Source organism: Lineus longissimus, unplaced genomic scaffold (genome assembly GCF_910592395.1).
Source record: "Lineus longissimus unplaced genomic scaffold, tnLinLong1.2, whole genome shotgun sequence".
Classification (NCBI taxonomy): domain Eukaryota; kingdom Metazoa; phylum Nemertea; class Pilidiophora; order Heteronemertea; family Lineidae; genus Lineus; species Lineus longissimus.
Window position 1 is genome coordinate 35,979 of NW_027020282.1, and position 27,970 is coordinate 63,948.

A 27,970-nucleotide genomic window follows, 5' to 3' on the forward strand; every position below is an offset into this window, starting at 1 on the left:
CATTATGGTCCCAACCTGGCGCGCCCTCCGGAACCGTGGAGTGAGACCGAAGTCTGGTTGGGTACGAGGCTGCTCTCAAGGTAGTAATGGCGGCGATCGGTGCTTCGTGTTCAACAACGCAGCAAAAACATGAACAGATTGAGAAAATACCGATCTCAAACGCCACGAAAGTTGCTGTAATTAACTTTTTAGATAGGATGTCGGGTAAAGTGGTGGGAGGAGGAAATTGTGGGGATTTTTTCTACACGAATTTCGTGGCTGTCAATGATGTTCGTTGCCCGTTATCTGAGTGCTCTGAACGCGATCTACTGCCCGAGTTCTTCGCGGCACAAGATGTTAACGAGGGGGAATTGGCCTGGGACGTCTTCAAAAACTCTATTACTAAGTTACATATGGCATGTGAGGATGGCTATTATACAAGAATGGACAAACGTCTGGCTGCTATCTTCGACTATATGGATCGCTACAATGAAGTAGTAGACGAAGGAAAATGTAAGTACCACCCTCGCCCTCACCATGCTCACTGCTCTGGACTCCACCATGTCCACCACACATCCACAGGCCTCTCATGGCGTTGTTTTTGACAGGCCCTGTATACACCTTACTCCGAACTCAGGTGCTATTTTTAGCCCAATGGCCAATGCTAAATGCATTAGAACCGGAAGTTGTACATTGACAAGCCGATAAGCCGGTGGCAGCACCATCGACCGCTGTCTCAGCCAATCAGCACAGAGAAATTGAGGTCAATCTGGGGTCAACCTGAGTTCGGAGTAAGGTGTATTGATTCCAGGATCTCTGTAATAGATCGAGTGCACCAGAGCTACGCAACGTCAGTTGCTATGTATTCGCCAGGAAATCGGATGCGCACGCACTTTGCTCATTGCTGAGTGGCAAACGGCGACGTGACGCATTTTGTGTAGGCTACATTTGTTGACACACATAATAGGCTATGTGTACATTCTGCCACTCGGCAAACTACGCATGCGCGGCCATTTCCTGGCTCTTCCTGGCATGGCTGGCATACTCGATCTCAACTTGGTACCCTTGGGTTCACCTTTTGGCTACCAGGGCGGCGGAGAGACCATCGGTTTTGGTTGGCGGCCATCTTGCTTATCTTCGCAGGGGGGCGGGCAGAAATCTGGGTGTCGCGGTCTTTGGGACTGATAATTCTATTAATAATTCTAAAAATACTTACCAAGACATACATCAAAAATATCGTTCAAATGGCATTTTTCAAAACATACATTTGATAAACAATATAGTCATATAAGAAAAAGATTATTTGGCGTATTTTGAAGCAGTAGTTTGAACAAAACTTGCGCCATCATCAATTCGGTGAGACCAGAACAAATTTGAATATATGAATATTCATGAGCAATGGCGCCCAAGCAGAGCCAAGGTCTTGTCCCCCACCTAGCGGCAAGGCCGAGGGTACCAAGTTGACTCGATCTATACACATCCAGAAGGGGATGTAATGTATGTAGGGGCCTACAGCGACAAAAATCAACAATTTTCGCCCAAATTCATCGGCCGATTTCCCGGGCCGATTTCGCACCGATTCCAGGCCTTCGTGAACATAGATCCTTACGAAGACTTTGGATGCCCAGAATCCTTTTGAAAAGTGACCTTTGTCCGTATAAAGCGGAGTTTAATGACAAAAGTTTTCGCCGGGAGTCATAGGCCTACCCAGAAAGCAGCGAGAGGGCGATTTTCAGCCAAGTGTGCAATATTGAATACGGTAACAAGAAAGACACTTTTCAAAAATCAAACCAATTTTTTCCTGATCATTTGGTTTCCAATGGCTTATTCAACAAATTAGTAAGTATTTTACAAGCCTGCAATGCAAGATTATCTCTAAATTCTGAGAAAATCAATTTTCAAATGTTGAGGGTCTGTCTTTCTTGTTACCAGGGTCGTCTTTCTTGTTACCACCGTAACTCAAGTCAAAGGACTCGCATAGTAAATCTATTCATTATAAAATGTAGTTAGTTGTCTATTGATGATTGTTTTAAAAAAATACAAGTCTGCATCATGGTAAATGGGTTAATTCGAAGACTTTTATAACCCCAATATCTTTTCTGTTACCGCCTGTCTTTCTTGTTACCTTGATTTTACCCTGATTCTACCCACAATGCATCATAATAGTAACATAAAAGACAGTTTTTGGTAACAAGAAAGACACATAATGGAGCATTACTTGGAATCCTACTGACAGGTGCACTAAATTCTGCCCCTTAAATTGGAGCCAACATGGCCCATTACACCAATTTAAGTTCTCTTCTTCAGTTTCTTCATAGAATCACCACTATTTTGCGGTAACAAGAAAGACATGCAATTTGAATTTGTGTGACACCTTGCATTGACACATTAGGAAGTCCATTTTTCCTCTGAAAATAACACTAAGATTTCATAATTGACTCCAAAATAGCTTCCTCAGGTCCTGGTCATTCACATGGTCGCATGTCACAAACTGGGCCTCAATTGCGTTGCGTGCTAAAAAAAAAATATGTGGGAAACTTTTTATATGTTGTAGCCTTATATATTTTCTACATAAATATACCATCCAAACCCCAGGGTCATGTTTAGTTACCGCTCATTCATGAGTTAGTACACCAGTTTTAATAGAAAATGCCTTTAAATTCAAATCACGTTTTTAGTGTTTTCTCAAAAGTGACCCTTTCTTGGCAAGTCACAACTTCTGGCCTATGAATGGGCTAAAAATCAACTTGATGGGTGGCAAAGGAGACCTGGGTAATGGCTCTAAAGGATCAGACAGAAAAAACAGGAAAAAAATCTACAGGGGGGTCTAGAATTGGTCCACATTTTGGTAAAAATGACCTGGAGGGCACTGCAGAGAAATAGCGAATATACTCTAGATTTTACCCCACTTAAGCAAACTTTATGTTCATCCTACACTCCAGATGAATTCATGAGTCTTTTAGAGCAAGTTTGGTGGTGATAGTATAGTTACTGAGAAATCCTAGTTTTAAGGAAGACTGGCAGTTTTTGACATTTAGTTCAATTTCTCGCCACCAGGGGAACCAACAATAATTCAACCAACCATAAAAAAAGAACCGCTATACCTAGAGCATAAATTCTTTCACTATAATTTAGCTTGGTGATAGTAGACACCTAAGAACTAATGTTCTTCAACCCAAGGGATCATTTAGTGCTCATAATCATAACAGTTAGGGCCAATTCCATCATTGTCCATTGTGACGGGCGTTACATTTGCACAGATTTTTTAACATCGTTGTTGTGCCACAGTTCACAACAACAAATAAAAGTCTAAACAAATGTGTTTTTCTACATTGCAAAACTATGAACTTTAAAAATAAATGCCATTTGTTCTAAAATTTTTGTCGTAATTAGTGCTAATTTCACGTTAATTAAGCGTGACGGGCGATACACCCAAAAGACACAGGTTTCTGGGTAGGGTGATAAGTGGTGAAATCTCTGTGAACTGTGATTTATTTCAGCTCTATGTTATCTATCACTTTTAAGTCTATGCCCATATGATTCATTTTAGCCATGCAGTAATTTGACCAAGTGGATGCTACTCGGGCACTAAGGGTTCAAATCACTGTGACGGGTGTTACAAGTATGTGACGGGCATTACCTTGTGCGAAATTTGATGCAATAAAGCTGTCTTTTGTGCCAGAAAAGGGACTGAAACAATTTCTTATGAGTATCAAAGTCATCCCTAAATGCCATGTTAATGATTCTGATACTTCATGCTACTCAAGTTCAACTGTGACCATGGGCAAGGCGCTTAACCTTGGGGTGACACTTTCACCCCTTAAGTCTGGCTTAAATGATGAAGGAAATGATTTTGAAAATGATACAACACATTTTTGGTGTCATTACTCCTACCACTAAATTTCCAAAGAGAATAAAAAATTTTGGGAAAATTTTTTTCTTTAAGTGGTGTTAACTGAAGGAAGCATGGCCGTAACGCCCATCACGGAGCACTTTTTGTAACACCTGTCACGGCTTTTATGGGTTAACTACCAGAGGCAGGCAACTCAATGTGGTTTATTTCTATACCTAATGGTACACTAACTTAGGATTTGCATTGGCATAAAATTCTGCCTTGGCTTGTGTGAGAAATCAAACTTTATTGTCAAAATCGTGACGGGCGTTACACGACCATTTCTGAATGCGGTGTCAAAAAGATGACATATTCTACCAAAAATAAGAAATAAGTTGTGGAAAACTGGTATGACCCATGGTAATATATGTCTTCCACTAACAAATCATCTGAAAAGATTATCTGTACCATTTGTTATACCTGAGTACCAGCAGTTCAAAAAATAGAAATTTTGCTGACTGAAAATGACAAAAATTTGACAAATAGGCTTGTCGGTTGTCACGGTTACTAAGAAGTTTTGAATGGCGGTATCAAAAAAATTGTCATGGTTTTTGATATCCCATATATACGTTCAAAATAGGCAACTACTTTTATGAAAATACCTAAATGGATTTTGGCCTGCCATGTCCCTATTTAGATGGAATTGGCCTTAAGTCATCCTCCACCTCCTCCTCCTCCTCCTCCTCACTCCTCCTCCTCAATGGGAGTCCGCCCCTGCCAAAATGGCCTTCTTGCCTCCCCCTGCCACCAGAAAAATCTTGATGAAATTAAATTTCACCTATCTTAAAGAAGACATCATAAGGAAGAAATAGACACCTCATTGAAAAGCATAGGCCAATTTTTGGCTCACCTGTGAGCCTTTACCATCACGCAGCGTCCGTCGTCGTCGTCCGTCGTCGTTGTCCGTCGTCGTAAGACATGGGTGGCACGTTTTGTTACCGCTAAAGCCACTGAACTGAAACTTAGTACACATGTACCCCTTGGTGACCACTACTCAGAGACCAAAACGCGGTCTCATATGTTTCACGGTTTGGCCACCAGGGGGCCAAAGGTAAAAAATGAAGAAATGCGTTTTCTCCCTTATTACTGGTCCGAAAAATTTGAAAAAAATATGGTAGGTACTTCTACTAATGGGACATCACGTATCCTCCGGGGTTTTGATTTGACCTAATTTTCAAGGTAAGATAGGTCAAAGTTCGCCGACGGCACCGCTGTTAGTCAATGGTGGCACGTTTTGTAACCGCTGAGGCTATTGAACTCAAACTTGGTACATATATACCCTTGGGTGACCTTTACTCAGAGACTGAATCGTGGCGTCATACGATTTACAGTTTGGCCAATAGGGGGCCAAAGGTCAACAACTGATTACCACACCAAATTAGACCTTGTATTTACAAATGCACATCATGTGCACCATACAGGGATCATTGACAATTGCTGGTCTGACCATAAAATGATATATACAGCTTTACCAATGTCAGAATCACTGACTTAATAGCCTCCCCTTCGACACAGGTGAGCACATGGTCCCTGGACCATTTCATTAGATATGAAAATCATGTGTTGAATCTGAAAATTGCAGTTGCAATGCAACGAGTCCATCAAATTCTTATGCCCAGTTTGTGACATGCGACCAAATATTAATATTTGCTATCTTTTTGACAACAAGTTAGCTATTTTCCCTCTTTGGAATGATGGTAACAAGAAAGACGAGGACCGATCCAAATTTGGAACGCAGCTATTTTTACTTTTATTTCCTGAAAGAAACCCAGGAAATAAAATATATCTTATTTGTGATCTAAGATATAGAAACATGAATAAGTTTTGAAAGTGATAAGGTTATTCAAGTTGGAAGAAAAATTTGTAATTTACTGAAAATGACCTCACTAAAGACGGGTATCAAAAAAGACATTTGAGCCACAAAAGTCCTCGTATTTTGTCTAAAAATCACAAAAGTATGCCAAACAATTTTTTGGAGCCCCAAAAATCATTTTCCAATTTACCGGTATATCAAATTGCTTCCTGGGCCAAATTTCATGATTAAAATGGGTTTTATGAGATGAGACATTTTTTACCCCCAATTTGCACACTTGGCTGAAAATCGCCCGAGAAAGCAGTCGTTGTCTATTATTATCCCAAACTCGACCCAGTGGCGTTTGTGACGGGACATTGGGACGTGGCGGCAGGCACAACTGGAGGAGGTGGGTTTTTTCCGCCATTTTGAATCGAAAAAGTAGCGCCTCGATTATACCCATCAAAAACACATTTCGATTCCGCATTCTAACTATATTTGCCTTCTAAAGTCATTGCTTGTAATGCATGTAATGTCGCCAGTTCTGAGGACGTAGCTTTTAATGTCTCCACATTCGCCGTGACGTTATTTCTACTTTCCCTGACGTGGCGACATTAAAAGCGACGTCCTCAGAACTGGCGACATTAATCAATGACGTTACAATTACATGTTTATAGATATCAAGTATGAAGAAAGGGTGAAGAAAAGAGTGAAGAAAGAGTGATCATAAACAGTTTGTGTGACGAGCTTTTTGGCTCACCTGTGGTGAGCCTTTACTATGACGCGGTGTCGTCGTCCGTCCGTCGTCGTTAAACAATAGTGGCATGTTTGGTAACCGCTAAAGCTATTGAACTCAAACTAGGTGACCGCTACTCAGAGACCGAATTGCGGCCTCATATGATTCATGGTTTGGCCACCAGGGGGCAAAAGGTAAAACATGAAAATATGCATTTTCTCCCTTATTCCTGGTCCGAAAAATTTGAAAAAAATATGGTAGGTACTCCTACCAATGGGACATCACATATCCTCCGGGTTTTTGATTTGACCTAATTTTCAGGGTCACAGAGGTCATAGTGTGTCGGCAGCACCGCAGTAAGTCAATGGTGGCACGTTTTGTAACCGCTTCAGCCAGAGATCCCAAACTTTACACAAATGTACCTCTGGTTGGCCCCTACTCATACACCAAATTGTGGCTTCATGCATTTCACGGTTTGGTCAATAGGGGGCCAAATGTTGAAAGTGAAAATATGCGATTGCTCGCTTATTAGGGATCACGTCCAAAGTCCGCACGCGATATTCGCCGGCGAAATTCACCCTACAGTATTTCGCCTGCGAAATCTGTCCGAAAATCGACCGGCGAATGTGAGGCGATAATATGAAATCGCCGGAATGTCAGATGCGAAATTCGCCCACAATCGCGCCAATTCTTCGATTTCGCCCCAAAAATCGCTCCAGGCGATAATGGAGCGATTTTACGAAATTGGTGGCTCTTGCATGCTTGTCCGATATTCGGAACGATTTTGCAACGACTTTCGTCTTGTTTTATTGGCGGAAAAGTGCAGTCACGTAAACAAATCGGGTCATACTAAACAGCGTCCACCAGGTTTAAACACATACATACATTAAAGCCATCAAAGTAAAATATAATGGTCATAAACGAAATAAGCATAAAATTTTGAGGAAATGTATTTTTTATGGTGTACGTTTTGGCCACAAAATTTTATTTGATGACTTTATACCCGACTTTAAACCTGGTGAACGCTGGTGGACGCTGGTGGGCGCTGTTTAGGATAACCGGATACTACAACGATCTTGATTGGTTGGCTGAGACTCAGAAACATAAGCCTAACTATGATTAGCTGTATGATTCGGTACATTCCGCCACAATCCTTCGGAATACATACCATAATACTAAGAACCTCAAACCTCTGTGCCAAATTTGTGTAGCTCCTCGTGGATAGATGTGATGTATATGATTACTGCAGTCAGGTTGACCGGGAATTCCAGTTTGTGTTTTTGTTCGGTCTGCTATCAGCTGATGTCGGAATACGCATACTACAACACATGTAGGCCTCTAATATTCGCTTCGTTCCGATGGTTGGTGAGAGCGAATTAGGCGCGATTATTATTTTCGCCTGCGATTTTTATTCAGTCCGAATTTTCGCCTGATCATAATAGAACGCCAAAGCAGGGAGCGATTTGGAGGCGAATGAGTGTGGCGATATTCGACCAGGCGAATTTTCGCCCCGATTCGCGCAGCGAATATTCGCGTGCGGACTTTGGACGTGATCCCTTACCGAGTCCAAAAAATTTGAAAAAAATATGGTAGGTACTTCTACCAATGGGACATCACATATACTCCGGGCTTTTGATTTGACCTTATTTTCAAGGTCACAGAGGTCAAAGTGTGTTGTCATACATTTCACGGTTCGGCCAATAGGGGGCCAAATGTCGAAAGTCAAAATATGCTTGCTTGATACTGCTCCTCTCTTATGTCCTTTGATACAGGTGAGCACATGGTCCCTGGACCATTTCATTTATCTATGCAGTTCAGCTTTTAAGGAATGTCCTACTACGACCCCTGCTCCTGGCCTCATGTAGTCTCAGTAATCGCCTGAAGATGGCACTGCAATAGGCCTCAATGGTTAAGTCAAACAAAGGGTTAATCCAGCTGAAACCCAATTGAATCTTTATAGGAAATGTAGGAGACTAAGTAGACACATCAGGCGGAAAGGATAAAATGTTTGCATTTAATTTTGATGAGAGCACATTTTGTTACACCCCCTCCAGGCCTTTCAATTACGTGGAGACCTCTACACCCTGTTTTTTTTTATCCTATTTTGGGGACATGTTTTTTAGCTCAGCTGACAAAGTCAGCGGAGCTAGTAGAATAGCTGTTCAAATGGTGTCCGTCCTGCAATCCATCCATCCATCCATCCATCCATCTAGGGACCCATCTGTGGACAAAATTGGACATTTCTGACCGGGAAGACCCAGCCACTTCGTTGACGGTGGTAAATTAGGAGTTGCCGAAGGTGAACTCAAAAAACGAAAAATCAGCGCGATCCGACCTATATTAAGAGAATGAGGTCATTTCGCGTTTAGATTTCTTTCCCTTTTTACCTCGGTCCACAGAGCAAATATTGATTTCAAATATGGCTGAATATTTTTTAATATTTTTTCATTTTTTACTTTTAATGGAATTAATATAGTTTTCACCGCCAGTTGGCGCTGCAGGCACATTGACTGAATTTTGGCGATTTCAAATTTGGCGGTGGCTCAACTTTTTGCAAGCAGTGCTGCTGATTGGCCGATCGATAGAAGAGATGCCACCATTTAAAAATGGCGGTAGTCGCTGCTTCAATGAAGGTGAGTGAACTTTCTCATGTTCAATCGGTTGATACTCTTTTAATCAACATGACCATGTACCTGAAATTTGTGAAGGTACTGCAAAGAGTCTATATAATTCAGATTTATCAATAGTTTTTTATAATATTGCGGAAATTTTGTGCACAAATTAGCGAAAGTTGGTGCTCGTCTCATGTCATTTTAGAGCGAGAAATTTGTTTCCGTCGATCTCTACCACTGAAAAATCGCTTGCATAGCTTCGAATTTTTGTGAAAATAAGTATCTGAACTTGGTTTCAAATAGTCTAGAGAGTTACCTTTGTGGTGATACATATAGTATGTGATAAATATTTGTGGAATTTGTGAAATTCGGCTTTCAAACGTGCCGATGATGCAAGCGATCTCACGTGAATTTTGCAAGTCCTGATTTGTCGACCGGGTGTCAAGAATCACTCGCCTTAATTCAGTTCAAAGATCGAAAATAATATCTGAACTTAGTTTCAAATAGCCTACGCAATTATCATTTCGGTGATATATAATGCATGCATGTAATAATTGATTGATCTGCCTAAAACGCGCAATTAAAACGGCGAAAGATCTTGATAAACACTCTGGTGGCGGTCGCACTAAATAACGACCGGTAGGGCCCGAAGTCTGGCGGAGAAAAAAAGGTAGCGCCCGGAGGTTGAAACGGGATTTTTATGCACTTTTAACTGTATATTTATGTTGTCTAGATGTATTTCTAACAGTTCTGTAACTTTGATGACCAAGCTTGCACCCAAAGTTGGTAAAATTGATGCTTGTTTATGGACTGCGCGAGCGACCGGAGAATTCGCCGTCGGCCATTTTGGCTACGGTCCCCGAGTTGTTGTGGTTGGCAATTTTGCAACAAATCTCGCCATTTACGTTTGTTTTCTCCCTGTCTGGTCATTGGCCGTGAAAAAAATTATTTTGAAAGTCACATTATGACATCGTAGTATGAATTCCACTGCAGTTTCGTTAGGCAGCAATGCTCATGTTTTTGGTTTGCAATCCTGTACTGTCTGTACACTGTGCTGTGCATGGTTGTACTGTTGGCTGTAAAAAAAGACAAAAACGATAGCCTAAGACTAAGAGGATAACTCAACAGGCCCTCATGATTCAATTGATGGACACCTTATTTGATAGTACCTCATCATTAAGTCCACTAGATCCTGTTCTGTCACATGTCGTAGACGATAGACAATTTTCAAAATGTAGTACACCACTCGCTCATCTTTAAGCCCAGCTCTCAGCTCACATCATGTGGGCACGGTTGGCTGTTGAGTGTTATGGTTCAGTCTGTGAGACTAATTTAAAGAGGTTACACTTTTATTTTGAATTGGAAAACAGCCCACAGGACTGACTTTTCACTGAGTAATAAGTGTGCCCTTCAAAGGTTAAGTCTCTTTCTGGATTTGCTTCCATAGATGCCTTGTTCAGGATATCATCTGACCGATGCCTGGTCAAGCACAGACTGTATCCGGTGGTGTACATTTCCCCGTCTATATCACCCTTTTTTATTCAGTCAGTGTTAATTTCTCTTCTCTTTTTTTACAGATTTACTGTTGTTGGTTATTGCAAGAGGAGTCGTTGGCACATTTCAAGTCCAGGGAAGCACTTGCTGTTCCCACATTCAGAGTAAGGTGTGCTTACTCGTTTTACTGCTTTCCATTCCCGGAGAGCGTTATCAAGTATCTGCCGCAAGGCAACAAATATCTGCCGCAAGGCGCTTCAAATATCTGCCGAAAGGCATCAAATATCTGTCACACCAATAAAGTTCATTTTGTTAACCAACTCTTTATCTTCTTTTCTTCACATACAAAAAAGACCGTCCCAAACATTTGGCTGCATCCACTTCATCAATGTCCAGACAACAGTCGGTTCATTTGACCATTGTAAAGCACCAGGCCCCACCTCACAAAATACACTGTGATAATTATGTACCTTGTGTCCATGTGCATGTTATTAGTTCCACCTACGCTGCATGAAGACAAGGACTCCACTCTTTGACGTCACCACACAACTCCTTGACGTCATCACACACCCCACTACTGCAACGGCAATAGAAATGACTTTACGTCATATAGCAGGGTGACGTCAACTCAGTACTTCAGCATGCACTGATATAGCAAGAAGGTCTTCGCACCAGCACTTCTGCGTGCTAGACGTTATAGCTTCACGTTGCCTCATAATAACGGTACCGACACACACTTGGCCCTTGCCTTCACCTAGCCATTTCAGCTGAGCGCCAGGCCCTTGGGCCTCTTGTTTGCTTTTTAGCTTAATTTGGGGACATTTCATTGTGCCAATTTGCCTCAACATTGACGTCATAAAACAAAGTTAGAGACCGATATCGTCTACACCGTTATACGGTGTAGGAATCATGTAATTGAGAGGCCTGCCCTCAAAACCCCCAAAATGGACATTTCATCCAGCTTTAGCGCCACCTACTGTTGCGCCCTCATTATCCCAGGTCAATTTCAATGGTGTAGATTGTGGACATCCTAGTGGATTGCTATCATGCATAAACTAGCATGGGCTGTTGAGGGCGCAGTCCACAAATGCCTCAGATGTAAGTGTCAAATTCAGAAATTGTTTTGTTTTGAAGCACCTCCTTTAGGTGGCGCCCTCATCAGCCCATCGGCATCACAAGCTCACCATTCCAAAAATTTCAGTGGTGGAGGCATAAAACGACATGAGCATAAAAATTTTCTGTGAGTCAACGGTCGGTTGTTACTGAAAAGGTTGTTGGAACGGATGCCATTTTGTAAACATTATTATTTTATTTGTTTCAGCAAATGGAGATGTGTACCAAATTAAGAAGAATATTGAAGATCCTAAATGCGTCTATGAAAGTGAAATGGCCACACTACTTGTCAACCATGTGCTGAAGCAGCTTGCACCTGATTGTCCATGTTATCTCGATGACCAGACTTCCCATAAGTTGACTGAGTGCTTCTGCGGCTGTGGAACCAGTATGAATTATATTAACACTAGTATTGGTGAGTGCTATACCAATTATTTGAGAGTCAATATCTCCTCAGATAAAACAGGGGATTGGATTATGTTGTAAAACAGGGTCTGGAACACCTCCGCACGCAAAAGCGAGGCAACGTCGTCTGCTCGAGGTAGATAACAAAAGATTTATGCACCCCCTTATGACCCGCACATTTCGTCGCCCAAGGCCTGAGCTGGAACCCCTCCGCAAGAGAACAATAGCAATATATTATGACCGTCACGGCAAATATTGCTGAATTTTTGCTGTGCATTTGGCCCCATTTCAACCCCTTAAACTGGGTTTTCATGAAGAGATCAAGGGTGTGACGCAAAGGTCACCTAACTAAGCTCACTGTATTGCCCAAATGCATAAGATAGGCCCAGTTTTTGGCTCACCTGTGGTGAGCCTTTACCATGACGCAGTGTCCGTTGTCCGTCGTCGTCTGTCGTCGTTAGACATGGGTGGCACGTTTTGTAACCGCTGAAGCTATTGAACTCAAACTTGGTACACATGTACCCCTAGGTGACCGCTACTCAGAGACCAAATCCCGGCCTTATATGTTTCACGGTTTGGCCACCAGGGGGCCATAGGTAAAAAATGAAAATATGCATTTTCTCCCTTATTCCTGTTCCGAAAAATTTGAAAAAAATATGGTAGGTACTCCTACCAATGGGACATCACATATCATCCGGGTTTTTGATTTGACCTAATTTTCAGGGTCACAGAGGTCATAGTGTGTCGGCAGCACCACAGTTAGTCAATGGTGGCACGTTTTGTAACCGCTTCAGCCAGAGATCTCAAACTTTAAACAAATGTACCTCTGGTTGGCCCCTACTCATACACCAAATTGTGGCTTCATACATTTCACGGTATGGTCAATAGGGGGCCAAATGTTGAAAGTGAAAATATGCGATTGCTCGCTTAATACTGGTCCAAAAAATTTGAAAAAATATGGTAGGTACTTCTACCAATGGGACATCACATATACTCCGGGCTTTTGATTTGACCTTATTTTCAAGGTCACAGAGGTCAAAGTGTGTTGGCGGCACCGCAGTTAGTCAACGGTGGCACGTTTTGTAACCGCTTTAGCCAGAGATCCCAAACTTAGTATGAATGTACTCTTGGTGGCCCCTACTCAGACACCAAATCGTGATGTCATACATTTCACGGTTCGGACAATAGGGGGCAAAATGTCGAAAGTCAAAATATGCTTGCTTGATACTGCTCCTCTCTTATGTCCTTTGATACAGGTGAGCACATGGTCCCTGGACCATTTCATAGGAAACTTATTTACTGATTTGGAAATTGTTTTCCTAATCTGGATATCAAAAATAATCAAGAGCATACTTCTGCTCTTGCACCAGTAATGTTTCCTGGACCTGTTAGTGTTATTGGAAATAAACTTTTTCCAGAAATGGAAAAAAATGGAGGTCAATCCAAAGATTTCCTGAATAGAAAAACACTTTTGTATAAAACGAGCAAAAAGGCAATGGTAACAGAGGGTAACAGTGATCAGATAGTATGGGACTGATCCAGTAGTATGATCTTGAGAAGTGACAACCAGTCATGCCAGTGACAATGTGGCAAGCCACCGTGGCAGAACCAAAATAAGTGGGGAAAACATGGAGGTTTCCTTATCTGGAAATAAATTTGCACCAGTTTTCCTAAACAGGAAATAATAATGGTTTCCTAAAATGGTAACGGTCTTGACTATCAGAGACTGAAATGCGGCCTCATATGATTCATGGTTTGGCCACCAGGGGGCCTGTTAGGGCATCAGGGTCATAGATAAGTGGATAAATAGGAAGTACTGTTAGTAAACATGACCTTAAGACGACCTAGATAATACTACAGGGCCAAAGGTAAATGATGAAAACATGCAGGGCTCCAACCGTTCCTATTTCCTATATTTCTGACCTTGGGGCTGGTATAATTCCTATATTCCTATATTTCCTATATTTCTTGCAATTTCAAGGATAATTCCTAAATTTTCAGGCTTTTTACCCCAACCCTCACTCATTTCACTGCAGTGTGTGTCCAATGCACTTCATATTTTCCCTCAGACATGTCAGACCCCTCAATTTTTGGGCGCTCGCCATCGATATAGTTGTAATGATTATCTCACGCGCCCATCAACCACTCAAACCCTAACCTGGCAATATTTCTGGACACACACCAGCATCAATTGATAGCCATATATTTTATATAAAAACAGCTTTCAAAATTTCTTGCTGTCTGAATTACTGGCTGCTGACATAAGTTCCAGGTTCGATAACAGTAAGATAGAGAACATGACATGGGTGACTGCCTTGAAAACTCATTTCACCTGACAGTGATATCAAGGACAGTATTCATGTTAAAAGAGGAACTGACACGTTGGAGCTCGAACTGCTAATAACCCATTCAGTGTGAAGATCATGTGCATATAAATACATCCTGATAAAACCTGGTAAGGGGCTTTGTCCAAATTATTCGCGGCGATTCTGCGGCGAATTTGCAGCGAATCTGCCGCGAATTTGCGGCGATTTTGTCACAGAGGTCAAAGTATACTTGAATTTACGAAGTTTTATTTCTTCACTACCACTGAAGCTATTGACCTCACACTTGATACATGTACCTCAAGGTGATGTTAACTTGTACACCAAGTTTCAATCTTGTATGATTCATGGTTTGGCCACCAGGGGGCAAGGTGTGAAAACACATTTTTTGCAATTTCTCCCTTGATATTGGTCGAAGCTCAACCAAATTGTTATGGTGGATGCATCTAATGGTGGGACAAAACATATCCTTCAGGTTTTTACCTTGGCCTACTTTTCAAGGTCACAGAGCCTAGAGGTCAAAGTATACTTGAATTTACAAAGATTTATTTCTTTGCAACCACTCAACCTATTGACACCAAACTTAGTACATATGTACCTACCTCTAGGTGATGTTCACCTATACAGCAAATTTCGGCCTTCTATGATTCATGATTTGGCCACCAGGGGCCAACGGTACACGTGAAATACATTCGAACGTTGAAATTTTCTCCCTTATCATTCATTTCCATGGTGGATGCATCTAATGATAGGACATAACATATTCTACAGGTTTTGACCTTTAAACCTACCTTTAAATGTCACAGAGGTCAAAGTATACTTGAATTTATGAAGTCACTTCGAAATTTTATTTTTTAGGCAACCAGTTTAAAAGCTATTCATCCCAAAGTTGCTACATATATCTTGGTGAGCACTGAATAGTCACATCATATTACTCACCATTGTGCCATCAGGAGGTCAAATGCAAAAAAACAACATGTTCAGCGTGATTACATATTTTTAGGCCATACACTCAACCACCACAAACAATTCCTGCAAGTAAAGTTTGCCTGCTTTAGAAAGTCACATGCCCATCTTTTCTGGACTTCCAATTTAACATTCAGGTCGGGGGCATATGCCACGCCCTGCGTTGCTCTTGTTGAGTTATACGCGCACAAACTTTCCTGCCAAATGTCCTTGTTACATCACAAGGACACTGTGCATTCATGTAGAAATGCATGACGAATCTTGCCATGACGTCGAAATGTCATGATGTCGTTGCAAGATTCTCCAAATGGCGCACGTAAGTTTGCGCGCTATAATTCGTAAACTACTCGGCGGAGTTCTAAAAATCAACATTGGATATTTCAGCTCAATGTATAGTATCAGGATCACACCTGTTTAAGAGGTCAGGACCAATTTTACTTCACACTAACCCCTTAAAGGGGAGGGGCTCCTCTATTTTGGGAATAAGCCTTTATTCTGACCTAGTGGTAATCAGTGATGATTCTTTGAAATGCAAGAGATTGTGATTGTATAAACGTGGATGATATAATTTCTTTTTTTCAAAAGTAAAAATATGGTCAAAATCAATCGTGTGAGCAACAATAAACCATGTTGATCCAAAAGTTACCATAATCGTTATTCATTTCCAATAATCAGGTTTCGTCAACTTTTGATCTAACTGCCGCCCGCAAAACACCCGTGCCGTTTCGGAGGTGTGGTGCCACCTTCCACGTTGGCGCTGAAGAATATTCGTGAGGTATTAGTACAGAATATGGAATTCCTATAGGTGTATGGAATATGGTACCCCTCCAATCAGGTTGCTTTTTAAGCCTTTCACGCATCGATTGGCCTGGATATCTAGGTGTGCTTCTGGCTACGCTTACTACCCTTAACTCCAAGGGGGAAAAGAGCTAGTCTCTCACGCCAGACTTATATGATGAAATCATAACGTCTGGCACACAACTAGGAAATCCCAAAAATTTGAGGCATCATGGGTATTAGCAGTCGACAGAAACCCGGTGCCTTCTACAGCTCATTCTGTGCAAATTAGCCACGAAAATACACTATGACCGCTCTAAGATAAAAGATTTATAATGAAACTTTAATACCAGTTAGCCCCTTGAAATCCACTCAGAAGTTGCAAAATCTGGTTTTTGAGGCCAGTTTTGCAGATAATCCCCTCGCTTCGATTTCAACCGTCCGCCATTAGAGCCTTGAGTCTGAACCAATCAAAAAATTCCTTCCAGTCACGTGAACCGAATCGAAGGTGGATTGATGAAAACTGGCTCTATACATGAATATTCATGAGCTGAATTAATGAGCAACGTGCACCTCAGCCAATCAGCATCCTCGATTAAGATCTCCCGCCGCAGCGCAATTGAAAATCACGCGTGTTTAAAACTACCGGCGTGCAACTTTATCTTTTCAACGGATCTCGTGCTACAGATCTTCATGCATAAGACGTTTGGTGGCGCTGCTGTCGGGGCGGGTTTAGCCTCGTACCCATGATCTTTAAAAGCAATTGTCCCGATGTATATATCCCCCATAAGTCCGACACACCATATGTCCGACACCCCAAGTCCGACAAGAGAGAAATAATGTCTTAACTTTTCCCATCAGTCCGACACCCCAGTCCGACATCAAAGAAAAAGATGTCATAGCTCCGACGTCCCATAGGCCTAAGTCCGACAATTATAATCCCTATGAATGCCCTGCTGTCGGATTTGTGGAGTGTCGGATCCCGGACTGATGGGAAAAGTTCAAAATATATTTCTCTCTTGACAATGTCAGACTAATGGAGTGCCGGACGTGTGGGGTGTCGGACCTACGGTGTGTCGGACGCTGAGGAGAGGGCGAAGGGGGGTATAGGGGAAAGGTCACGCACTGAGTGCGCTGGGTACGAGGTTGAACCCGCCCCGAGTGCAGCGCCATCTAACGTCTGATACACGAAGATCTGTAGCACGAGATCCGTTGAAAAGATAAAGTTGTGCGCCTGCATTTTTAAACACGCGTGATTTTCAATTGCACCGCGGCGGGAGATCTTAATCGAGGATATAAAAAACGAGCGCTAACAACGTGTTTTAGTCGTGAAGATCTGTTTATTGGTAGATCTGTTTCAGCTGAGATATGTAGAAACACAAATAAAAATAAAAATTAAGCGAGATCCATTTATGCGGTAATAACCGCCCATACGTCAGCACCCAAATTCTCCAAATGACGTCACGCTCAAGATTCCAAGGCGCGCTCATTGAAAAATCGCTGTTTGTGTGGTCCCTGCTTTTAAGGTGGATTACTCATAACTGGCTGCATTGTTTAGACCCAAATTTCGGGTACATATTATACCAAGCTATTAGAAACAAAATGTCTTCACAACATAGCAAAATCTGTACGTGTCAGTTCCACTTTAATTGGGTTAAAACTGCTTGGAAAGTTTCTATCTTTAGGCTAATGTAGTTTTGATTTTGAGGGGTGCACAAGTTGTACACAATGTACAGGCCAGAGACCTCTATTAAAACCTGTGTACATTACGTGTACATTGTTGTGCATAAGTTTTGGTAAAAAAAGTACACATTGGACCAATCAATCTGCACAAAATTTTATATGTGTCAAGAAGAACCCTTTGCCAATGGCATAATAAAGTTTAAAAACATTCCAATACCGATTGCCTGAGAAAAAGAGATTTCCGTACACCATATCCATCAAAACGTCACTGGCGCATTGATATGGCCCTGTCAAAGTACAAGTTCTAAACTGACCAGTGAGACCACATTTTCTTAAATATATTATCAAAAAGCATATTTCTGTGATGGCCTGACTCTGTAGATTAAGAATCAACCACAGATTGAGAATTAATTCCACTTTGGTCCATCCCAGCCATGTATTTACCACAACTTGACATTTTGATAAGCTCTATGTGACTGTGCCACACTTCCGGTCGTGGATGAATACATGACTCTGCCCTACATGGTACTGAAATATGGTACCGGTAGGGTATGTACTTCTACTACTAAGCAATGGTACATCATGCTTTTTAGCTCACCTCTTAGCAGAGGTGAGCTTATCCCATACCGTGGCGTCCGTCGTCCGTCGTCGTCGTCGTCGTCGTCGTCGTCGTCGTCGTCGTCGTCCGTCGTCCGTTAGCAGGGCACGTTTCGTAACTGTTAGAGCTATTGAGTTGAAACTTGGTACACATGTACCCTTATGTAATGACACCTTGGAGACCAAGTTTCGGTCCGATTCGTTTCATAGTTTGGCCACCAGGGGGCCAAACGTTAAAAGTGAAAATATGCAATATCTCCCTTAATAGTAGTCGGGAAATTTTTAAAAAAATATGGTAGGTACTTCTAGCAAAGGTGCATCATATATCCTCCGGGTTTTTGATTTGACCTCCTTTTCAAGGTCACAGAGGTCAAATGGTGTAAATTGGCCGTTAGGATGTAACGATGGCACGTTTCTAAACTGCAATGACTATTGATACCAAATTTGGTACACATTTACCCCTTAGTCAGGTGATCTCAGGGACCGAAGTTTGGTCCAATATGATATACCACTTGACCACCAGGGGGCAAAATCCAAAAACCTTAAAAATGTGATTATTCCTTAACTTCTTGCCCGATTGCCACCAATTTGATATCATTGGTACATCTAACCACCATACAGTATATGTCACACAGGTTTTTAATTTGACCTTCTTGTCAAGGTCACAGAGGTCAAATGGCGTAAATTTGCCGTCAGGCCGTAACAATGGCACGTTTCTTAACTGCAATGACTATTGATCACAAATTAAGTACACATGTACCCCTTGGTCAGGTGATCTTAGGTACCGAAGTTTGGTGCGATCTGATTTGCCGTTTGGCCTCCAGGGAGGGGGCCAAATCCTAAATTCTTCAAAATGCCATTATTCCTAGTAATGACTTGCCCGTTTGGCACCAATTTTATATCATATGTACATCTAATTCTAACAACCATTCAATGTGTCACCCGGGTCTTCTTTGATTTGACCTACTTTTCAAGGTCACAGAGGTCGAATGTACTGTAAATTTGCCATTTTGGGGAAATTGTAATTGCTTGGACCTACATCAAACCTAACACTACATGACACAATACCATGCTCTTTATCCATCTTTCCTCCACATGAGGTGAGCACAATGGCCCTGGCCATTTCATTTTGGCTCACCTGTGACTGTGAGCATATGGTCCATGAACCATTTCACTTTATGGGTCTTCATTCTTTGTGTGTGTCATCACAGAATTTTTTTTTTCACTTTCAGGCTGCAACCAGGTTTTTCATGGACGAATTGATGCTATTGTGGGTTCAGTTCCAATTGTTACAAGAAACCTTAGTGACGATGAAGGTGAAGATGAAGAAGAAACAAATGAGGATGAACCTCCAAGAAAGAAGTTTTGTCTGGGCCATCGTTCCTCCATTGCCTTAGAATTCAAAAAGGAGTATGGTGAAAATAAGGCAGGTCTTTGTGCAATGAATCAAGCTACAGCCATTTGTATTGTATTTTCATTTTATCAGCAGTATAATTCTGATAAGCGAAAGGTACAGGAACCTCAGAGGGGACTGTGCTCTACCATCCTTCTCTCTAAAAAACAGTTTTCAGTTTGTCTGTATGATTCTGTAAATGACATACTCTTAAGGACTCAACCCATGCGTCTGCAAACTAATGGCATTCTTGAAAGGCATGCTCTATTCTACCTTTGGTGTGTCCTGAGTTGTGACTTCATATGTCCTGATGAACGAGCTGTGAAATTCAGATCTGGTTTCCATGAACGATCCTCAGGCATTCACCACTATCAGGAGCACCTTAAGCTGGGTACTCACTTTCACTCACGTCATAAGGAACAGATGGTTGTAAAGAATAGGGTTATACTTTCAAGAATCCCAAATTCCCTTCGTCCAGCAAAATTTACATGTCCTGCTAGTACATCATGTACATAGACACGATAATATTGCCTAAATGGGCTTTAAGGTAAAGCACTATGGCCAGGGGTATTTTCCCCAAGTCAGTTTTGGAATACTTATGAAATGAGTGGATAAAAAACCAATGGACCTGATCAAATATCACTTCGGCGTGAGTCTTTTTTTAGCATCGATGCCAAATTCGGACTCGGAGTCCGAATTTAGACTCGTAGAATTCAATTTCTAGTATCGAAAGGGACCGAGGGAATATGCTGCTCCGCGGTAGTAAGTGGAACATCTTCGTCAATACTGCATACAATTCATTCCCACTTGGTAGGGTCATAGTAGCGAGGGTAGGCTATCATCTGATACCACTCATTTTGCGGTTATGTAATCCGTAGAAACACCATAGCAACCCAATTTGTATGCTGTATCTCAATCATTGTCAATACTTGGTTATGTCATCCCTAGCAACAAAAGTCCTAAATCGAATGGGATAGCCCATCCTTCCTGCTATCATCCTACCAATTTAAAATTATTTGTATACGGTATGTCCCACTCATACCGCAGAAAAGTGGGTGTTGCTATGGTGTTGCTATGGTGTTGCTAGGGGTTACATAATCCAGTTATCAGATCATGGCCCAGCCTCCAAGCTATCACCCAACCAAGTATCAATGATTCGTATGCATCTATGCCAAAGATGTCCCAATTCTAACGCAAAACAATTGGGTTGCTATGGTGTTGCTAGGGGTTACATAATCCCAAAACAAATGTTATCATATTATATCTCAATCTCCCAGCTATCACCCTACAAAGTTAAAATGATTTGTGTGCATTATTGTCAAAGATGTCTCACGACAAGCGTTTTGCGTGTCAAATTCCTATGAATTTAAGGACTTTCACTAAATTTTCTCAAAATTGCAGCCTAGACTTTTGAATTTACAACCATCATTTTTATGCAAACATTCAAAGCAATCTATTGATTGTATGAGACACTTTCCGATGTGCAGCGTTTCTTCCCGATGGGCCGTTTTTTGGGAAGGATGCCGAATTTAGAAACGTTCAACGTTTGTAAATTCGGACTCGCAGCGAGTCCGAATTCGGCATCGATGCTTAAAAAAGACTCACGCCGAAGTGATATTGCTCCTTCGTGGTTTAGAGTTTTCACAAAAAATCATTACTGGAAGCTGTAGCATATTGTAATATGTACCCAAATAACAGTAGAAATCCATGAAAAAACTGCAGTAAAAAACAGCCCCGTATGTCTTAGGTGAAGTCATTGCAGCTAGTGACAACCTTTCACGTTGACGTTTCATTGAATAACTGGTTTTCTGCCACTTACTTTCCAACAGACACAATTTATGCCTTGGCAGGAAACCGATCATGTGTGAGCCCCTCTTACATCAACAATTATTGGCATATTTTAGACTATTTTAGACGAAGCTTGCAGACCGAGAAATTCAGCTTACCTATTTAAAATCACCAAGCCTGCACTAGAAATCATGACTAGCACCAAACTAGACTTTCAGACGACCTCGATACTTCTGACTGACACGACATACGTGCGCCTTGGTATTTTACCTCAATAAAGCCATCCTTCCTCATGTTCATTGTGAGTGAACGTACATTTTCCTTCTCAAAACAGGCCACATGTATGTATACTTTAATTCCTTGTGAATAAGATTAGAACCTCTCCTAGCCATAGCAAGGCCTAAGTAGTCCCGCCCATCATGTGAAATAATTGTGCTTCGTTTGAATACCTTACATTTGATTTGACCATATTCAGTACACACACATGTCTCATTGCATCACAGCGGAAACCACAGATTGACTGTCATCCAATCACTATTGGTAGGCCTGGTTCGCTCAGTCTATTTGCGAATGAATGGCAAGGGTGGTGGTTACATACTTCATGACTTTGGTGGATCTGCCCAGATAAAAATGGCTGCTGGTTCTTATTCGCAAGTAATTAGTATTTTTAAAGCATCGCTATTTGGCTAATTTTTTCACTCCTAGTCTTACTGAACCGCCGCCTACAATAGTTTTTCAGGGTGACTTCAATACATTATTCTTTCAATCAAATCCAGCAATGTGGATTCGGTGGGGTGCAGGCTACCTAAATCATCTTTTTTGCATTTACCAAAAAGGCTGAACTGGTTTATTGCTCGCAAAACCAGGCAGTCTCCACTGTTATGAAGGCCCAGCCGACTAGGCCGACTGAGTCCAAGGTGACTTTGATCCAACTTCAGCTCGCTGTAATGTCAAGTAATTTTAAAAGGGCATGTCAACTGAAGGAAATCACCCAATCTAAACACATGCTAAATTTCAGTTCTGGGCCACAATGATAGATAGCAGCACCAGTTTACACAGTATGAACTGGTGCTGCCAGATCTATCATTATGGACAATAACAAGGATTAAAAGCGGGTAATTTACTTCAGGCAATATGCCCTTTTTTAAGAGCCATTGCACGAGAAATCCAGACAATATGACAAATGTAACTGTTGACCCACTGGATTGAAATAATCTACCTGTTATGTAGTGGGGGAGGATACCCAGACTTCACAACCAGACATGACAGTGGCGCCCCCTGGAAGTTTGGGCCTACTGTGCTGATACCTTTCCATTATTTTTTGTAAAAACTTTGTCTGAATTTCTCGTGCAATATAACATGTATATAAATATAATATAACAATAACAATTATAAACACTAACTTCAGTATGATTGTAATATCTATTATAATAACTACCGGTAGCGTTTTATACTCGTCGCAAATAGCATTCCGCGAAGATGACGTCACTGCAGCTGCTGCCCTCTATTTCCCCATCGCTGAATTACAGGCAATGTCGGACAAAATGCGGTTTCGTAATGGATTCAGGCTTTCTAACTTGGGCAGTTAGATTCAATCTGGCACATGTCCGAGTGTTGGAAATACTACATAATTGTTCTGAATATTTCTCTCTCTGACTCTATGGTATCATTCATGCTAAAAACAATGCAGGGTCAAAGATAATTTACTTTGGAATAAGCTCAAATGCGTAGAAATAAGTGTCGATGTCCGCCTGTCACGTGACTAAAACGTCATCAATATCTTATGCAAATGATCTTGTGAGCTATAAATAGTAACTTCGCGGCATGCTATTGTGTCCTCTAGGCCCGGATGTAAACCGATATAATCTCTCTAGCTTATCGCTTAAACACCATATACTGTAGAACAGAATAATTTCGCGCCGTTAAATTTTCACTAATTGCTGATCATAGGCCTATTCGTGACAGGATATTTTTGCGAGACAAGGGCCATTTTTTTCCAGATTTTTTCGATGGCAATATTTCCAGAAAGGTGCTGTTTAGAATTCCCCTAATTCGGCACATTGCATAACACGGACAATGGTTTCGCAAGCACTTGTGTCAATAATTTGAGTTTGGCGTCCCTTATTGAGTTATTAACTGAATAAAGGGGCAGGCGACCAGGCTACCAAGCTACCAAATAAGCTGCTTGGGGGACCAAACAATGGCTTCTGATCCGAAATGAACTCTGATTTAACACGAATCGCTGCTGAATGAAATCAGGTTAAAAACAGAAGATTTTCGCGGCATAAAGTTTTCGTGACCTAGACCCCTCGCGTAATATGCGAAAATATCCTGCACGCGAAATTTTCCTGTTTTAAAGTACATTGTAGCCTCAAATTACTGTAAAAATGCTTGCTTGACGGAGCCGGAAAGGTCCTCAGTGAAAGATGTAATATCTGTCATAATATCTGTCAATCACTAATAGTTATTCTTCTCCTTGACCAATAGAAATCCTTGATCAACCTGCACAATGTCATGGCTTGAGCAGTACTTGTGGTTTATGAATATAATCCTGTTTACCCCATTCTACTATTATCTGTGAATTTAGTTGATTTGGTGGATTGTAACAGCTGAGCATTAAATAATTGAGCCTTGAACCTTTCTGACCCTAAACCCAAACTTCTGAATGGGATCATATTTCTTTAGGCCAAAACTGTAATTTTTTTAAGCATTCCTTCAGCGCCTTCATTGTCACAAGGGCTGACGACAGAGCACTTTCACCATGGGGAACCAAATCCAGGTTCGAGGCTATATTTTGTCTTGGTTTTAGACACAACCACCCCGGTCGTCCAAAAGAATGAGACAGCAGAGAAAGGTGGCGATCATGTCTGATTTGACATATATCGCATTCGGATCTCCCAATGCAGTTTTATATCTCACGTAAAGGGCATGGTCACTTAATGACTTGAAGCAGACATGTTTTACCAAGTCTAATTTGAGATGGTTAGAATTCATTTACAAAGCCAACAATCAATAGTAATGATAGATTATAACTTCTAGTACATCATGGGCACTTGAAAATGAATTGGGATTGACCATCATTAGAGGAAGGGGGTCTTTCGATTTTGGTTGTAGCCCTACTGTGATTCACGGTTTGGCCAATATGGGGCCAAACGTCAGAAATACAGCTAGTACCATAAATAAGTATCACATCGTAGGCCGGCTTCAGCGACACTGTTGATGGCGATGACGGGTTCAGTGGACTAGTTTGGAAAAAATGCAACAGCTCCACCCTTTTAGTATGCCCAGTTTGTGACTTACGACCAGAGGCGGATAGAGGATATTAGAAATGATTGTCAAAGGGTAAAGGTCAAATGGATTGCTCTAACCACAGAAATTTTACTTCATTGCATGTGAAAGTGCTGTAAGGATGGTGTACTTGATTTTGCTTTGTAATCTATGTAAATGAACTGATAGTTGCAATGGGGTTCTTCCCATTGAAAATGTTACATTATTATGGCATGGTATATATATTATTACTGTAGGTATAGTGGGTACATATGTTGTGTACACTTAGATTCCTTTAAAAAAAAATGTTTTGATTGAAACAGGGTATTGTCATCATGTTTTATGTGATGATGAAAATTATTATTATTAATGAGTTTCCTTTACATTCGAGAGATGATATTAAATTTGGATGATATATATTGAGGATTGAACATGCATGACATAGGTTGGCATATTTTCTGTCAATTAGGCCACTGCAATTATTTTTCATGTTTAGCTGGCGGATTTACCAGCTGGTAGGCGGTCGGATGTAGGAAAAAAAATAAAAATAAAAGTTCTTTGATAGACATTTTTTCATTTTTTTAACCAGGTTTTCGAAGAAATACCTGGTTATTAAATTACCGAAAGTGCCGGGCGGTCGCTGTTCTCTTGTGACACTGATTACTTTAAAACGACTGGAGATTTTCTGTTGAATCTTTTTTTGTATACTGCTGGTAAGTAGACGTTGGTTCCTTTCGAAATCCAACTCGATTTGATTCATGGTTTAGCCACCAGAGGGCGCTTTGTGAAAAAACAAAATCTACCATAAGTCCCTTTGTAAGGGTGGGTTTCTCACCAGATTTTTATGGTAGGCTTAACAGGTGATGGCACACGATATATCACACGATTTTTTTATTTCATCAATTTTTTTTTCCTATAGGTGGCGTGTTATGAAAAACTCGTATTGATTCTCGTCACACTGATAACTTTAAAACGACTGGAGATTTTCTTTTGATTTTCCCTTTTAGCCATTGACACCCTTTAGAACTCCTAAACAGACCAAGTGTGGGTTCCGCAGGATGAGCGGTTTGGCCACTAGGTGGCACAGAGCAAAATTTTCCAAAAACTGTTCCAGAAGCTGATTTCTCCCAATTCTTTAAGTTGGGGATCATGAAACAAATCTGATCATAGAGAGCAAAGCTTTCTCTTTCATTATCAATAAGCGTAGTTCATGAATTTTGCACCAGGTGGTGTTACTAGCACAATTTAGTGAGCACCCCATCGGGGGGGCATTTTAAATTTTGCGCGAGTTATCCCATGTGCAGTCCCACGTGAAGCCAACGACTCCGAGTCTGCGCAGTTCAGAAGCAAGGAGACAGTGCCGGAGAACGCATCGCGTCAAGCTATTACACGCAGATACAAGAGGTAAGTTCTCATCGAATTCACAACTTCATGGGCGATTTTGGCTGCCTGTGTTATTGCAGGTATTGATGAAACATTAGGGAAGGCTTGAATTGTTCAATTGATTGAGATTGATTTGAGAAATAGTTTCATGTAGGAAGACAGTTGCCGGCTTGAACCGAGATCGTATGGTAGGCCTACCCGTTCTCTGTTTTTACTGTTCCGTTAGCACCTATTTTCACACGAATAAAAGTAAGATATGGATTAAATCTGGACATCATATAAAGGCCATACCAATGACTTTTTTCAATGTTTCTTGTCACAGTCAGTTACAAGGCCATACCAATGATATTTTTTATTATTTCTTGTCCCAGTCATGTTAGAATCCATGGCCCTTGGGCACAGCAATAGATATTGGTGTCTTGTTATTACCATTGCACATAAGGCCATACCAATGAATGTGTTTTATTGTTTCTTGTCCCAGTCAGTTAGAATCCATTAGTCCTTTGGTCACATCAATGGATATTGGTTTCTTGTCCCTACCATAGCAGATAAGGCCATACCAATGATATTTTTTTATTGTTTCTTGTCCCAGTCATATTAGAATCCATGGCCCTTGGGCACAGCAATAGATATTGGTGTCTTGTCCTTACCATTGCACATAAGGCCATACCAATGAATGTTTTTTTATTGTTTCTTGTCCCAGTCAGTTAGAATCCATTAGTCCTTTGGTCACATCAATGGATATTGGTTTCTTGTCCCCACCATAGCAGATAAGGCCATACCAATGATATTTTTTATTGTTTCTTGTCCCAGTTATATTAGAATCCATGGCCCTTGGGCACAGCAATAGATATTGGTGTCTTGTCCTTACCATTGCACATAAGGCCATACCAATGAATGTTTTTATTGTTTCTTGTCCCAGTCAGTTAGAATCCATTAGTCCTTTGGTCACATCAATGGATATTGGTTTCTTGTCCCTACCATAGCAGATAAGGCCATACCAATGATATTTTTTTATTGTTTCTTGTCCCAGTCATATTAGAATCCATGGCCCTTTGGCACAGCAATAGATATTGGTGTCTTGTCCTTACCATTGCACATAAGGCCATACCAATGAATGTTTTTTTATTGTTTCTTGTCCCAGTCAGTTAGAATCCATTAGTCCTTTGGTCACATCAATGGATATTGGTTTCTTGTCCCCACCATAGCAGATAAGGCCATACCAATGATATTTTTTATTGTTTCTTGTCCCAGTTATATTAGAATCCATGGCCCTTGGGCACAGCAATAGATATTGGTGTCTTGTCCTTACCATTGCACATAAGGCCATACCAATGAATGTTTTTATTGTTTCTTGTCCCAGTCAGTTAGAATCCATTAGTCCTTTGGTCACATCAATGGATATTGGTTTCTTGTCCCTACCATAGCAGATAAGGCCATACCAATGATATTTTTTATTGTTTCTTGTCCCAGTCATGTTAGAATCCATGGCCCTTGGGCACAGCAATAGATATTGGTGTCTTGCCCTTACCATTGCACATAAGGCCATACCAATGAATGTACACTTCAGTTCAGTTCATTCTCAATGTTTTCAGACTCGATGAATAATTGAGAAATGACACACATTCTAATATACTAGTACACAAAATGCATCAATGATTAAATACAGATGTTTGTAGTCTTCATCACATATCTATGCCTGTATAACTTCAGTTATGCTAACTCCATGAAGGTACTGTAATTTCTAAATAAAAACTTCTCGTATACAA

At 41.1% G+C, this 27,970-nt stretch overlaps 1 protein-coding gene across 1 annotated transcript; it reads left to right on the plus strand.

The window, feature by feature from the left end:
• Positions 1–92: 92 nt before the first annotated feature.
• LOC135503565 (uncharacterized) lies at positions 93–27,970 on the plus strand. The gene is made up of 3 exons (XM_064797169.1): positions 93–492; positions 11,827–12,033; positions 19,603–27,970. Exons 1-3 carry the CDS (start codon positions 198–200, stop codon positions 20,277–20,279), a joined length of 1,179 nt encoding a protein of 392 aa, XP_064653239.1. The 5' UTR covers positions 93–197; the 3' UTR covers positions 20,280–27,970.